Raw genomic sequence first — 15,793 nt, forward strand, 5'->3', positions numbered from 1 at the left:
AACCAAAAAACAAAGAAAGGCAAACTTAAGGAGCTGACAATCTAATGGGGAGACAACATGTAAACAATTGTATACAAACTATATACAGGATAAATTGGGGATAATCAACAGAAGGAAGGTACTAGCATTAAGGGAGATCAGGAAAGGTTTCTTATGGAAGGTGAGCCTTTAGATGAAACTTGAAGGAAACCAGGAAGTGGAGGTGAGGAGGGAGAACACTCCAGGCATGGAGGCCAGCCAATGAAAATGCTCCACCAGAATCAGAGGATGGAGAGTCTAATGCCAGGAACAGTAAGGAGGACAGTGTCACTGGCTTGCATCACAGTGGGGAGAAAGTAAGGTGTAGCAAGGCTGGGAAGATAGGAAAGACCCAGGTTATGGAAGGTTTTAAAAATCAGAGTGTTATATTTGCTCCTGGAGGTACCTGGAGTTAATTGCATAAGGGATGAGGAGGAGGCAGTAACATGGTCAGACTATGCTTTAGGAAGATCACTTTACAGATGAGTGGAGGATGGAGGGAGGGGATACTTGAAGCAGGGAGACCCACCAGCAGGCTATTGCATTGTTCTAGGAGGGAGGTTGTGGTTCATCCTTTGTTCTCGAAGACCATCAGGGAGATGATGACATGACTTGCAATTTACTTTGGTTTGAGGGAGGGAGGACTGTGCAAGGTCACCAGCCTCACTTTCTCCTCAGGGGCCATCTGGGTCCAATGGCCAGATATAAATCGGGATGATTGGAGACAGCCTAGGATGCAGTGGGGACCTTGGCTCTTTTAAGATAAGGTCTTTTCAGGTTCTCACTTTGAGTGAGGCAGCTCCAATTCAGTGAATAGGCCTGTTTAAGAAGTGAGTCAATGGATGGCTCCTTTAATAAAAAAAAAAAATTAAACTGGGAGGGGAAGACCCTTGGAGTTGCTGGCCAAAAGAGAAACAATTACTATTTACATTCATTCTGAGCCAGGAGGGCCCAAAAAATAACCATCATGTGGTGCTTGGGCAGGGACCTCTTGTTGTCCAATCCATGAGATCTAGAGTGAACTGGGTTTAAGGCTTGGTCTTTGAGAAAGAAATCTAGACAGTAAACCCCAAGTTAACTGGGTCACTTTTAGCCATCAAAATTGACCTTCCTTTGGGCAGAACATCCTCAGGTAAGGGGAAGAGTAGGGAGGGGAGGAGGAGGGAAGAGAGAAGAGGAAAGGAGAGGAGGGCCTGCACTAGGGTGGTCCTAGTGTCAGAAAAGAGGAAATATACAAAAGATGTTGTGAAGGTAGAATCAACAGGACTTAGTAATTAGTTGGATATGCGGGGTGAGATTGGTTCCCATTTCTAGAGTCTTTAAGCAGAGACTCTAGGGCCACTTGCCAGGTAGGTTACAGTGGGGATTCCTTTTGTGTAGGGGTTGTACTAAGCAGTTACTGAGGTCCTTTCAGACTCTCCAATTCCGTGATTCAAGTACTACCTTCAACAATGCAGCCTTTATTGTTCTGCTTAGCTGACTGTGCCTCCCCCTCCCTATTTCCACATGCCTTGTATATATTTAGATGTTTGTTTCCCCTGTAGAATGAAAAGGCCTTGAAGGGCAGGGATTATTTCATTTTTGTTTTTGTAATCTCAGAGCCTATTGTTTGTCCTTTGGGAAGGGGACTCTAACTCCAGGAAGGTGATGCCATGATTTGCAAGTCAATTGGATTTAAGTGAGGGAGGGCTGTGCAAAGTCACCAGCTTCACTCTCTCTCCTGGATCTTTCTGGGTCCAAATAGATCAGGATGACTGGAGATGGCCAGGAGACAATGAGAGACCTTGGCCTTTTTAAACTAAGGTCTTTCCTATGAATATTTGATTGATTGATTTTCCGCAAAGCTATAGCTTCCCATCTTTAGTTACAGCCAACTGCTGAGCAAAATTTCTTGGCATATTTCTGGGCCCTCTGGAATCTAGACACAGCTCAAAGAGGGAACAAATTTGCAATGGGGCTTCATGGCAAGCAATCTGAGGAGGAGCTCAGATTAGAACCTGGGAGCTCCCTCTGCCAGCTGTTCTGGTCCTTGAGCATGTTCCCATTCAGCATTCTCTGCAGAGGCAACCTTCTGTAAGTATGGGCTTGGAGCCTGTCCATCACCACCCACAGAGTGTCAGCAAAGGCTCATTAGGAAAAGCTGGGATTGCTTCAACTTGAGCCCTGGGAGAAATAGCTGGGGCCTCCTTACCTGGAAGTCCTGTGGCTTGGAGGTCAGAGGCATTCTCACGTTGTGGCCAGCCACCATGATTTCATGCCTTCCACCCTCCTTACAACTGATGCCGAGCTTTTCCCAAGTTGCTGGGGAAACACAGACCTTTGAAGGTGGTTTGGGGCAGGGAGGAGGGGCTTCTTTCTGTCAGTCCCTCCATCAAGAGCACCAACCACTAATGGGAAAGACGAGGGATGACCATACCCGGTTCTCTACCTATCTCTAATTTCCTTCTCCCTTTAACATCTCTGTACAATCTTTTCATCCAACTGTCGGAATTCTACCTTCTCCCCTTGTGACCACTTTCTGGGCTCTGGAATTGTATTAAAGGTGAACCTCATAAAGGCTAGCAGTTGAAAAGTTATGAGGCTTTTTCTTCCCCTTTCTTATTCTGTCTCCACCTGAGCTTGGCGTCAGAGAATCTGAGTTTGAACTCTAGTTCCTGCTACTTACAAACTGTGTGACCTTGGGTAAGAATTTCCTTCTCTTGGCCTCTGTTTAGTTATTTGGAAAATGAAGGTCTTAGATGACCTCTAACACTCCTTCTAGCTCTATCATTCTATTCTCCTCATTGAAAAGACAACTAAGAGAATCAATATGCTGTAAGCAAGCATGTCTGCATGCAGGTGAGTTTGCCTCTTTTGAATATTTCTATGTGTCTTATACACACACACACACACACACACACACACACACACACACACACGCAAAATGATTATCCAAGGTGGGAGAATATCTGGAAATGATCCTTAGGCCTTTGAGATGATAACCTAGTGCTACATTCTGGTGGTTTTTTTTTTTTTTGCAGGGGGTGAAGGCAGGGCAATTGGGGTTAGGTGACTTGCCCAAGGTCACACAGCCAGTAAGTGTGTCAAGTGTCTGAGGCCATGTTTGAACTCAGGTCCTCCTGACTCCAGGGCTGGTGCTCTACTCACTGTGCCACCTAGCTGCCCCTATATTCTGTTTTGTAGATGAAGACTCTGAGGCCCCAAGAAGAAGAGACATTTTCACAAGGGCAGAGATCTCATAAATGACAGAACCCAGAGCTCCTGACACATAACCCAGAGGCCCTTTTCACTATTCCCATATCCCCAGGAATTGACTTTCTTGTGCCTTGCTCTGTGATTTAGATGTTTTTTAGTTCCCTGGAGAATGGAACATTAATAGCAGGTAAGGGACAAGCAGAAGACATTTAGTCTCTGAGACAGAACCCTTTAATCTGAAGCATGCTGTCAGCACCCAATGCTTATGGACTGAGTTGGGGCAGAAGTGCATCTTCTTGGGGTTGAGGAGGCATGGCTTAGGGGGATGGTCATGGGCCAGTGTGATGGCTCACCTGACTTATGGTGGGCCTCTTGTGGAAAGTAGGTTATTTGTAAGGTGATGGTACTCTGCAAAAAAAAAGCAAACAGAACTATAGGTAAGATGTAAAGCTTCTGATACCAATTCAGCAGGTCTAAACTTGATACTGCCCCAAGTGAGCTCACTTCTGAACTCTCCTGGGTGGGGCTGGTGGTGATCTAGCTGTGACATATGACATTAGGGGGTGCAGTTGTGAGGTCTGATGGAGTGAGTGGTTGTGAAGGAATCAGGAGATAAGGTGAGGGATCTAGATGATAGTGGTGGTAGGAGTGGGTAAGGAGGAAAGGGAATATATCTGGAGCAAAGTCCCAACTACTATTTTTGGTGCCTGGGGCCAGCAGAATGGAGTGCGCCCTTAGGAAACTTTGTAATTCGTGATGTCAAGAGCATATATGAAAACCAGAACTGTTTATACAATAACTACATTAAAATGAAAAACAACTTTGAAAGACTTGAGAACTCTGATCAGTGCAGCAACCACCTATGATTCCATAGCCTGAGGATGAAGCATACTTCCCACCTTCTGAGAGAGAGGTGATGGAATCAAGATGCAGAATAAGACATATATTTTCAGACACAGCCAATGAGGGAATTTGTTTTACTGGTTTATACATATTTGTTTCAAGGCATTGGCTCTTTTTCTTTTCCAATGGTGGGTGGGTGAGGCAGGAGAGAGATAGGGTCATAAAGAAAAGAAAAGGACAAGAAAGAAAAGATGGTCACTGGAGCATCTTTTAAAATAAATGTAGAGAGGAGAACAGAACAGAAGGAAGTCCAGAAAGAAGCTCTGACAAACAGGGCAACTTTGAAAGCTACACATTGAAACGCTTAAAAAAATGTACATAATAAAGACCTGCAGTTTCATGCACAACAATTTACTTATATTCTACTACTATATGTAGAAATGCTCATTTTAGTTATTTTTTATGTTCAGAATAAAAATAGAATAATATAAGAAGTAATTGAATTTAGCTGAATGGGAGGCACTTGCTTATCACTCTCCTCTTATCACTAGTCAGTTTTTTTAAGGCAAGATTGCTAGAGCTGTGAATGTCACATCTCGTGGCACTAAGATTCTGGCAACTATGTCAGATTTTTATCATGGGATTATAGGATTACAGATCTAGAACTGGAAGCTCAGAAGCCATCAAGGCCAATGCACCAACTTTACAGATGTGGAAACTGCGACAGGGTCACATAGCTGTGGTGGGATCTGAACTCAGGTATCAGTAACCCAAGTCCAGGGCACTATGCATGATACTATGCTACCAGTTTCTAACTGCCATAGTAGCTACACTTATCAGTTACTATCGTAGTAACTAGCAGCAGTTCTTAGATGGGGGTGTTTTTATAATAACCACCACCTGGTAACTTCCTATCTTAATTACTTAAAAAAATATTTTGTTGATTTTTTTTGTTCTTAGATCCCCTCCACTTCTAAATATCTGCCTCTCCTACCCAGATAGCCAACCCTTGTAAATGAAAAATAAAGAAAGCATTTTAGTGAAACCAACAACACATTAGTTGTTTTTGACCCCTGCCTCTGTGAAGAAGGGAGGTGCTAATTATTTTCACTAAATAGATGCTATGCTCAGTTGTTTCCAAAGCTAGGGCACAAGTGTTAAATTTTTGTGCCTTCTAAATTTTCCATGCTCAGGTTACCCCATCCTCATCACAGCATCGATCTTGGATAGAGAATATGAAGCAATTGCTGGATTTGAGTGCCAAGAGACATTTGCTATTCATGGCTTTGACAGCGTGGCAATATCCTGCCTTAAGAAGACTGGGTTTACTTCACCAGAGAGGAGAGTGATATGCCAATACCTCCATTTGAGATCTGGGTTAGACTTTCATTTCTCAACAGCTCTTAGATGGGAAAAGAACTTTCCTTCTGGAGGCATTCAGCCTCAGGTAGTTAGCGGGCAACCTTATCATTCCCTGAAATAGGCAATTCTCTACTTTCTCTTCCTCTACTCCATGCACATACACACTACATCTAATTCCTTCTCCTCACCCAAAGCAACTCCATTCTAAGTCCTCCTTCCCTTACTCACTTTTGTGGGATGCACAGTCCGGCTGACCAGGGGCAGCTCAGTTAGAACCAGGGGCTCATGTGGGTTTTCTGCCAATGGCCTGAGGAATACAGTGCTAATACCAAAAGTCCTGGGGATGAGGAGAGACAGATATGGTTAGGAAATGCCTACCTTTCACTGGAAAGAGATGGAGGAAGAGCCCCAGAGATCATGTTACCATTAAGGCTGAGCTATGAGCTATATTCTAGAATTTAGGTAGGGGATGTCCAGCTGATGGGAATTCCAGGAAACCCACCAGAATATGAAGGACCTACCCACTAACCCCCCATACCCCCTACATTCTGGGATTCCTTAAGGCCCTTGTTCTAGTGACATATATAGTCCTAGTGACATTTGTACAAGTCTTGAGTCAGGGTGGGGATGTCCATCTGCTGTTGCCAATTAGGGCCTATCTTTTGTTGATTCTCCCACCTTTCACTTTTTCTATGGCTCATGTCTCGGAGGATGACTTGAAGGAAGGCATCATTTTCCAGATGGTATGGTCCTACATGCCACACTAGGGTCTGTGGGGGAGCAGGAAGGTGGTTAATGATTTCCAGATATGCTTTATATGCCACCCAGTTGTCGACTCTTGACATGTTGTCATCTGCCCTGATGCTGAAACTTCTAGGTTACTAGACTTACAAGGAAAATTGCCTGAGTTACATGACAACCCCCACCCCCAGCCCCAGCTAACATCCCACCTTCTACAAGAAGCTTTTCCCAATCTTTCTCAATCATTGTAATTAACCCTCTGAGATTATTTCCAGTTTGTCCTATAGATCTTGTTTGTCCATAGTTTATGTTGTCTTCCTCATTAGACTGTGACTGTCTTTTGCCTTTCTTTGTATTGCCAGTTCTTAGTGCAGTGCCTGGTACATAGTAGGCTCTTAATAAATGCTTATGGACTCAAAAAAGGAATTTAATCTACTTAGCTTAGGAACTTGGATGGGTGGGGGGCACCTTAAACTGTTCTGATTAGTGAGTAAGCATATATTCAGGTAGCATACTATATATCTAGCCACCCCTAGACCATGCTCCACGTCCTAACCAAACTATCCAGCATAACTATGTTCTTGCCATCCTCCCTTCTCTCTTTCCCCCACCCTATAACTATTTCACTCTTGCTTTGGAAACTATAATCAAATCAATACCACCATTGATTCTGTAAGGGGAATGTCAGTCACCTAACCTGTGGCTCCATTCACCATCCCTGTAACTTTCTAGACCAGAAAACCCACCTCTGAATCCTACTCCTCTATAAGTATTATCTCTGTTAAGATGTAAGTGACTGGGACTGTCTCCCTTTTGTATCTATTACCAGCACTCTCAGCACGGTGCTTGGTACTGAGTAAATGCTTAATAAAAGCATTCATTCATTCAGCCTCCCCCCAAACCTCTGAGGAACTTGAATAATGAGAAGGAGTCTGACCAGCCATTTTTTTGAGAGGGGTGGGAGGTAGGTAGGAAGCTAAAACAAACTCTCTTGTCTTTCCAAATTGGGATGGTATTGCTGTGCCAAAGGTAGGGAGGTGGTTCTGTACATTTTTTTCTCATCTTTGTGCTCCTAGGTTTGGAGGATCCTCCATGGGCAGCCCCTGTGGCTAGTCCAAGGTATGCCAGTGGTCTTGCAGGAAGGGCAGAAACAGAAATAAGCGAGATGCCTGCAAAGGCAGCCTTGCCCTTGCTTTCGGTTTGTAAGAAGTATCTGGGCCACACATTTAGACTGGTCTCTGGGCCATACCCACATTCTAGGGCCAGAGACAAAGAGGTTCCAAGTGGAAAGTTTATGCAGGTGAAGACCCTGCATATGGCAAACATGGTTACTGCAGGTCTTTGGGGCATTATTGATTCTGCTGTAGCAATTGGGAGGACTGGTGGTAAGCAAATGATTGGACTCATGATATTCCTACCCTAATCTGGTCTCATGTTGTGATAGCCCAAGGTGATTGTGAAGCAGAGCTAAGTAGCCTGCTCCTAAAGATGGTACAAGGATGATAGTAGCATCTGTATCTGTTGAATGACTAGGTAGAACCCTATTATTAGGCTAAGATCTACTGGTCTTTGGGCAAAGAGAATTGACCTCTCCCTCCCCCATATACACACTTCTCCCAGGATCTCCAAGAATATCCACCCTTCCCCCACCCTTGGCTCTCCAGACCCGTGGAACTGGAACTCTTTCCTGCCCTTTGGTGATTAAGCACCTCATTCCAGGTGGGATTATTGTCTTCTTCTATAACTCGAGTTCTCTTCTTGACATCTGAAAAGAGAGACCAAATAAAGGAAAATTGATGGTTGATTCATCTTTATGCCTGATAAAGGCTTAAAAACCTCCACTTCAGGTTTATTATGACAGGCATAGCCTGACACATGTTCTTTGCCTCCTTTGAGAGTCTTAGCTTTTCCCACTTGCTCTTCTTCCTCCTCTCATACCCCTGCTCCACACCTTGATCTGTAGCAGGGAAGTGGTATTAAAGATTTCCTGGCTTTGATGTGAGTCATCACAGATAGAGTGCCCTGGCTGCTTGTGAAATGATCTGTCAATTAATAAATAAACATTTACCACATGCCTTCTATGAGTACACTACTGTAGGACCAAATGGTGAAGAACTGAACAAAACACACACACACACACACACACACAAAGACTCTAGAAAAACATGGAAAGAATTGTGCTGATACAGAGCAAAGTAGGCTGAACAGGAGAACAATATACACAATAACTAGAATAATATTAATGAAAACAATGCTTAAAAAGCAACTGAATTCTGGTGAATTATAATAACCAATCTTAGTCTCCCTTGACTTGGTAGAGAAGTGGGAGACTATGAGTGTGGGCTGCTGTGCATGTGGTTAGATACAGCCCCTGTGTCCATTTGGATGAACTGTTCTTCTTTGTTATAAGGGGAAGGGTTCGGGGAGGCAGCATAGCTCAGTGGCTAAAGTGCAAAAACTTGAAAGATCTAGGGTTCAAATCCTGTCTCTGATACATCTAAGCTGTGTGACCTTGGGCAAGTCACACACTAAGTCTCAGTTTCTTCATCTGTAAAATGTGAATACTAAAACTGGAGTACCTATCTCCCAGAGTCTCTGTGAGGCTGAAAAGAAACAGTAGATGTACAAAAAGAAAGAGGTAAGAGTAAGTAAATGTTTTTTTTTTGAAAGAGAGGGTTCAATGGTTATGGGGAGATACACACACACATATGACTTTGGTATAAAAATAAAAGGCACCAATAAAATTTTAAAAAACCTAAACAAAACTAGCAAATGACAAAGTGTACAACAATCCATGACCTCAAGGAACTTAGATCTAGTTAATAAAATAAGGCATATAAACATGTTACTCTTTCTACCAGGTTGCACATCAGTGTCCACCAACCTTTTCCAAAGATGTTGGAGTGGGTATATGTGTGTATGTGTATCTGCATTGTGTAGAATGGTGATTTCCAAACATTTTTCATCATGTACCCCCATCAGTAAAAAATCTGAATACCCCAATACATACATATTTATTTATAAATTATACACATGTATAACTGCATTATTATATATTATTAAAAATTCACAAAAGATGAAATAAATAGTATCTTAAAATAATTGTTTTATTTAATTTTATTTATGAATGACACAAAACCTTTTTTCTCACCAAAATTATTAATAACAACACCGGTGTCACTGACATTGCCACAGTGTTATAGAGCTCCTACTCTACCCTGAGTAGCATCAAATGAGATAATTTTTGTAAAGCACTTAGCACAGTACCTGGCACATATAGGTAGTATACTATTTAAATGCTCATTATATATTATTATATACTTTATCTATCTATCTAGCTATTTTTCTATATGCTTATTTTTTCCCTTCCCTTTCTCTTTCTTGAGGATAGCATGCATACTGTGAATATGGGACCATAAGACATTCATACTGAGGTTACCAGTGTCAATCTGTACATTAAATATTAGTAAGATTCAGTTTCTTTCTATTTTTCTTCCAGAAATTTTAACATTTTCTTTCTGTACACCCAACTGGTCATCTTACTCCCTACTGAACGTACCCTACTGGTATAGCATAGTAATGGGAGATACTCAGAAAAAGAGATTAAAAAAAATGTGTACGCAGAGTAGAAGAGGAGAGACTTCAACCCCTGAACTTCTTCATTTCCCTGTTTTACAGAATTGAGATGGTTTAGGGAGATAGGAGGCCCATCTACCTACTTCTTCATTTTCTTTTCCTTTCATCCCAAACAACTCCATTAAGAGAATTTCTCTAGAGTCCTCCTACATAACACACATCCCAAAGGTCATAGCATTGGAAAGAGGAAGGTTCATGTGAGTAGCTAGAAAATATATGTGTGTACATGTAACATATGTCCGTATGTGAGACAGACAAGAGAGGAGAGGGCACTTTAAGGTTTTCAAAGCACTTTACATATGTTGTCTGATTTGATTCTTAAAACAACCTTGTGAAGTAGGTGATATTATTAATATTCTTCCCATTTTACAGAAGAGAAAACGGAGGCTGAGGTTAAGTGCTTTGCCCAAGGTCACACCACTAGTAAGCATCTGAAGCAGGATTTGAATGCAGGTTTTCCTGACTCCAAGTCCATCACTCTTTCCACTAAACTTTGCTATCTGGGGATACAAAGATCCTAAGAAAATAAAAGATGGTTTTAAGGAGAGAACACTAACAGCTGAAGCAATCAGTAAAAGTAGGAGGTAATGCCTGAGCCAAGTCTTGAAGTAATCTGCAGAATATAAGAAGGGACACGAGAAAAGAATTCATTCCACAGATGGTGGACAGTCTTAGCAAAGGCACATAGGTGGGAGATGAACTGCTGAATTCAGGGAACAGCAAGTAAGCCAATTTGGCTGGAACACAGAGTACGTGAGGAAGAGAAATAAGAAATCTGGAAATATGAATAAGAGTCAGATTATGGAATATTTTAAATGTCATCTAAGGAGGTTGTTTTTTATCCTAGAGACAATAGAGAACCCTGAAGCTTTGATGAGAGGAATGATATATATATTCAGACTTACGATTAAGGATATTTGTTTGGAGGCAGTATGACAGATGGATTGGAAAGAGGAGAGATTGGAAACAAGGAGATTAATTAGAAGATTATTACGTAGCTAGACAGATTATGGTACATGAACATAGTGGAACGTTACTGTTCTCTAAGAAACAACAAATTGATGAACACGAAGCATGGGAAGACATGTATGAACTGATGTAAAACGAAGCAATCAGAGACAGGAAAACAATATACATAATAACTACAATAATATACACAATAGCAACAACAACGAAAATTGAAACTGAATGTTATAAATGTTGCCAGTCTCTCCTCTTTTCAATCTGTCCGCCATACCGCTGCCAAAAAGTATTCCTAAATCCCAAGTCTGAGTATACCACTACCCTGATCAAAGCTTCAGTGCTTCCGCCCTGTCTCCGGGATAAAACACAAACTCCTCAGCGCTTAGGGTTTAAAACTTTCCAAAATCTTACTCCCATCCACCTCTCTGTGCTTGGCCCCAAAGAAGAGAAATGAGAAATCACCTGCCCCTCCCAACTCCTTGGCAGAGGTGAGGGTCAACATGTACATAGCACTGCCTGTAATATCAGACTTCTTCAATGTGTTAATTGGTTTTGCTGATTTTTTCTCTTCTTTATTCTTTGTTCTTAGCATGACTCTTTGGGAAGACTGAGGGAGTGATACAAGAGTAACTGTAGGTGATATAAAAACAAACGATATGAATTTTAAAAAAATGTGAGGAAGACTTACCATAGGTAACATCATAACAGAGGTGGTGAGGGCTTAACCCAGGATAGTAGTTGTGTGAGTAGACCAAAGGGGATGGATACAATAAAAGTTTGGGAGATAGAATTGGTAAAACTTGGCAACTGATTGGCTATAAGGAATGAGGGAGACAGAAAAGCCCAGGATGATTATAGGAGCTAGAACTTAGGTAGCTGGGACTGGGAGGGTGGTGGTTGGCCTTAAAAAAAAAAAGGAAAATTTGGAGGTCAGTGGATTTAGGGGAAAATGACAAATCCTTGGGCTATAGTTGCAAAAGCAAGATAGTTCCTGCCCTCAAGGACCTTACATTCTAAAGGGGGACCTAACACACATAGGGGAGTGAGGGCCATCAAGGGACACTGTGGTCCAGAAAGTTAAAGTGATGACGAGTGGGGGCATAGAGGAGTATATATCTACATACCACTCAGAAACAATGTCATACTAGACATAATTAAGGTTCATGGTAAAGAGGCCTATTCACTGAATTGGAGTTGCCTCACTCAAAGTGAGAACCTGAAAAGACCTTAGCCTAAAAGGGCCAGGGTCTCCCAATGCATCCTGGGCCATCTCTAGTCATCCTGGTGAATATCAAGCCACTGGACCCAGGTGGCTCTGGAGGAGAAAGCGAGGCTGGTGACCTTGCACAGCCCTCTCTCACTCAAATCAAAGTCAACTGCAAGTCATGTCATCATTTCCCTGATGTCATGGTCCTCTTCCAGAACGATAGACAAATACCACCACCAAACTGAAAAGATGAAGTGGGGGAGGGGATAGGGAATGAGCTAGGCTGTAGTCTAATCAGTAAAGCTGTTGATGACATGGCTGTAGAGTGAAGTGAAGCATGCCTTGGACTTTCCTGAAATAGTATTGCGGGAAAGACAGAAATTCCTCTAGGAAATGGTTTCCCATGAGGCAGTTGGTGAAAAGATTGTAGAGGAAGTATCTGCAAAGGAGATTAATGGAACAATAGGGCAGTCCATTGACAAGCCTTTTCCAGAGGCAAGGTGAATTTTGATTTTATTGCAGTTCTTAGAACAAGAGGTGCAAATGAAATGGAGCAAGTACATGCACAGCAGGTGGGCAGAAAATGGCAAACGTAAAGATGAGGATGCATGGTCCCAGGGCATTCAGAGCTGAGTTCCTTAGCCCCTCCCAAGTCCAGTTTCTGAAGGTCTGGTTTGGAGGATGGAACAGCAGGGTAAAAAATGATTAGGATGAAGATAAAGACTCCTGGTTATGCAGGTTTCTGAATTGGGAGTCTTAGCTGCCCTCTAAGCATAGGCCCTGGAAGTCTAGTTTAGAAGTGAGAAGATAATGTCTGCTCTGGACATGTTTGTTGGATTTGAAAGGCTGGAGGGGCTCCCAAGTGGTATCTAGTAGGCAACTGAAGATGCAAGCCTAGACTTCAGAAGAGAGGTGAAGGGTGCATATACACACAGAGATATAATTTATATTATAATCATATAATTAAACCAATAGGAGATAGACATCACTGTGATAGGACCAATATCTATCAGAGTTAACGCCTTACTCATGTTAAACATGGATTAGGCTGGTTTTTCCCTAAAAGGTGGTATAGCAGAATGAAGAGAGGAGTGGGTCCCCCTTGTATAGCAAGCACTACATATGGCAGGGCTTGTCACTGTGTGGCTCAAAGGGAGGCAGAAGAGACATTTGTAACCTCTTCTCCCCCACCCTTCTCCAAGGGAGACTTGGGCAGCTAGGTGGTGCAGTGAATGGATCACTGGGCTTGGAATCAAGAAGACTCATCTTCAGGAGTTCAAATCTCGCCTTAGACACTTACTAGCTATGTTATCCTAGGCAAGTCACTTAACTCTGCCTCAGTTTCCTCAACTGTTAAATGAAACAGAGAAGAAAATGGCAAACTGCTCCAAGAATCTTTGCCAAGAAAAGCCCAAATGAAGTCACAAAGAGTTGGACGAGACCGAACCCAGAATCAGCAACAAAAGAGGAGTCTTCCTGACTCTAGGTGGGTGCTCTATCCACTTTGCCACTTAAATGCCCTATTGTTGATTACAAAAACACATTTCACTGAGTGAGTAGAATGTAGATTTAAAGAGATCTTTTAACAAGGTATCTATCATGCATCTGTGAAGATAGTAGGAGATTCCTTGACAGATATAACTCCACAAAGAACATTGTTTAATGAAGCTCTATCAATATTTTTTCTTTTTTTTGTAATTATATTTTTTCTTTTTTTCTTTTTAATTTACAACACACAGTTCTACATAATTTTGAGTTCCAGATCCCTCCCTGCCTTCCTCCCCAAGACAGCATGGAATCCCATGTAACTTCCACGTATAACTTCACATTGAATTAATTTACACACTAATTGTGGAGAAGAATTATGACCAATGGAATGAATCATGAGAAAGAAGAAACAGAACAAAAAAAAAAAACAACCCAAAAACAAAAACAAAAGAGAGAAAAAAAAGGGGGGGGGAAGGCTAGCATGAAGTGTGCCTCAATTTGCATTCATACTTCAGTCCTTTCTCACATTGTGTTGCTGAGAAGAGCAAAGTCTGTCAGGGTTGGTCCTCACAGAATCCATATATCTGTGGTTGTGTATAATGTTCTCCTGGCTCTGCTCCGCTCACTCAGCATTATGTTGTGTAGGTTTTTCCAGGTTGTTATGAAGTCTGTATCATCCCCATTTCTTATAGCACAATATTCCATTACCTTCATATACCACAGCTTGTTCAGCCATTCCCCAATTGATGGGCATCCCTTTGATTTCCAATTCTTAGCTACCACAAAAAGAGCTGCTATAAATGTTTTTGTACATGTGGGTCCTTTTCCCACTTGTGTGATCTCTTTGGGATACAACCCTAGAAATGGTATTGCTGGGTCAAAGGGTATGAACATTTTTATAGCCCTTTGGGCATGGTTCCAAATTGCTCTCCAAAATGGCTGGATCAGTTCACAACTCCACCAGCAACGTAACAATGTTCCAATTTTCCCACATCTTCTCCAGCATTTATCATTTTCCTGTTTTGTTATTTTAGCCAATCTGACAGGAGAGATGTGGTACCTCAGAGTTGTTTTGATTTACATTTCTCTAATCAGTAGTGATTTCAAGCTTTTTTTCATGTGCCTATAGATATCTTTAATTTCTTCTTCTGAAAACTGCCTGTTCATATCCTTTGACCATTTCTCAACTGGGGAATGACTTGTATTGCTATATATTTGGCTTAGTTCCCTGTATATTTTAGAAATGAGGCCTTTTTCAGAGACACTAGTTGTAAAGATTTTCTCCCAATTTTCTGCTTCTCTCCTAATCTTTGTTGCATTGGAAGCTCTATCAATATTAAGGGAAACATAAAATAATTATTCTGAGAAGGGGTCCAGAGGATTCCCCAAACTGTTAAATGGCTCCATGACACAGAAAAGTTTAAGAACACCTCTCCTCCCTCCTCACCTCCTGGCCTGCCACAGTAAGCTCTTTGAGGATAGGGACTGTTTGGTCTTTGTATTCAAAGGCCAGGCCCTTAAATGTTTGTTGGATTGGACTGGATTGTAGGAAACCAATAGGTAGCTGTTGAGTCTTTTCTAGAATCCTGGCTCTTACCTCTGAAGTATACCGTCACAGAAAAACTAGGTGGGGGAGTCTGAGGGGGCTGGACTTTGGCAGACTGCACAATGAGCTGCAGCATTTTTCTCTGACTTCTATAGAGCCACAGGTCACTTGTTTGCACCCTTCCAGTCCCAAGTCTTGAGTCCTCTTGGGTTGTGCTGTTGCTAGGCAACAGAGTGACATCATAAAGGTAGGAGAATCTTAGTTCTGGAGTCACTTAGGAAGCAGTTCTTTTTTCTTTCCTTTTTTTTTTTTTCTTTTTTGGAGGCGGGAAGGTAGGGTAATTGGGGTTAAGTGACTTGCCCAAGATCACTTGGCTAGTAAAGGTGTCAAGTGTCTGAGCCTGGATTTGAACTCAGGTCCTCCTGACTCTAGGGCCCCAGTGCTCTACTCACTGCACCACCTAGTTGCCCCTAGGAAGCAGTTCTAAGGGAAGGGAGAAGGAGGTAACTGAGTCAGGATGATGGGAAATCCTTTTTAAAATAATGGTAGTCTTTTTGTAGAAATAATGTAGTGAGTATACTTCCAGAGCCAGGCTGGTTGCTTCTGCTCTTCTGAGTTCTAGGACATCCTGAGAAGTCTGGGGGTGTCTCTTTTTTGTCACAATCTTAAGTCCCCACTGGCTGTGTTCCTTCCACTGTTAGGTGCCAGTGACTAGCATTCCAATTTCATTTAACTGATTAACATCAGTTAGCTTTTACAAAGTTGTAACAAGAACAAAAGTACAAACACTGTCC

General features: G+C 42.1%; 1 protein-coding gene across 1 annotated transcript in view; it reads right to left on the reverse strand.

Moving 5' to 3' along the window:
• The window catches only part of FER1L5 (fer-1 like family member 5), a 64,219-nt gene extending 49,084 nt beyond the window's left edge, over positions 1–15,135 (reverse strand). The window contains exons 1-6 of the mRNA XM_036750532.1: positions 15,051–15,135; positions 7,869–7,924; positions 6,097–6,188; positions 5,647–5,755; positions 3,567–3,621; positions 2,210–2,319 (exon numbers count right to left, since the gene is read on the reverse strand). Of these exons, the coding sequence (XP_036606427.1) occupies positions 2,210–2,319; positions 3,567–3,621; positions 5,647–5,755; positions 6,097–6,188; positions 7,869–7,924; positions 15,051–15,135 (507 nt within the window). The remainder of the gene's footprint in view (positions 1–2,209; positions 2,320–3,566; positions 3,622–5,646; positions 5,756–6,096; positions 6,189–7,868; positions 7,925–15,050) is intronic.
• Positions 15,136–15,793: the final 658 nt, after the last annotated feature.

This window comes from Trichosurus vulpecula, chromosome 3, assembly GCF_011100635.1.
Source record: "Trichosurus vulpecula isolate mTriVul1 chromosome 3, mTriVul1.pri, whole genome shotgun sequence".
Lineage (NCBI taxonomy): Eukaryota > Metazoa > Chordata > Mammalia > Diprotodontia > Phalangeridae > Trichosurus > Trichosurus vulpecula.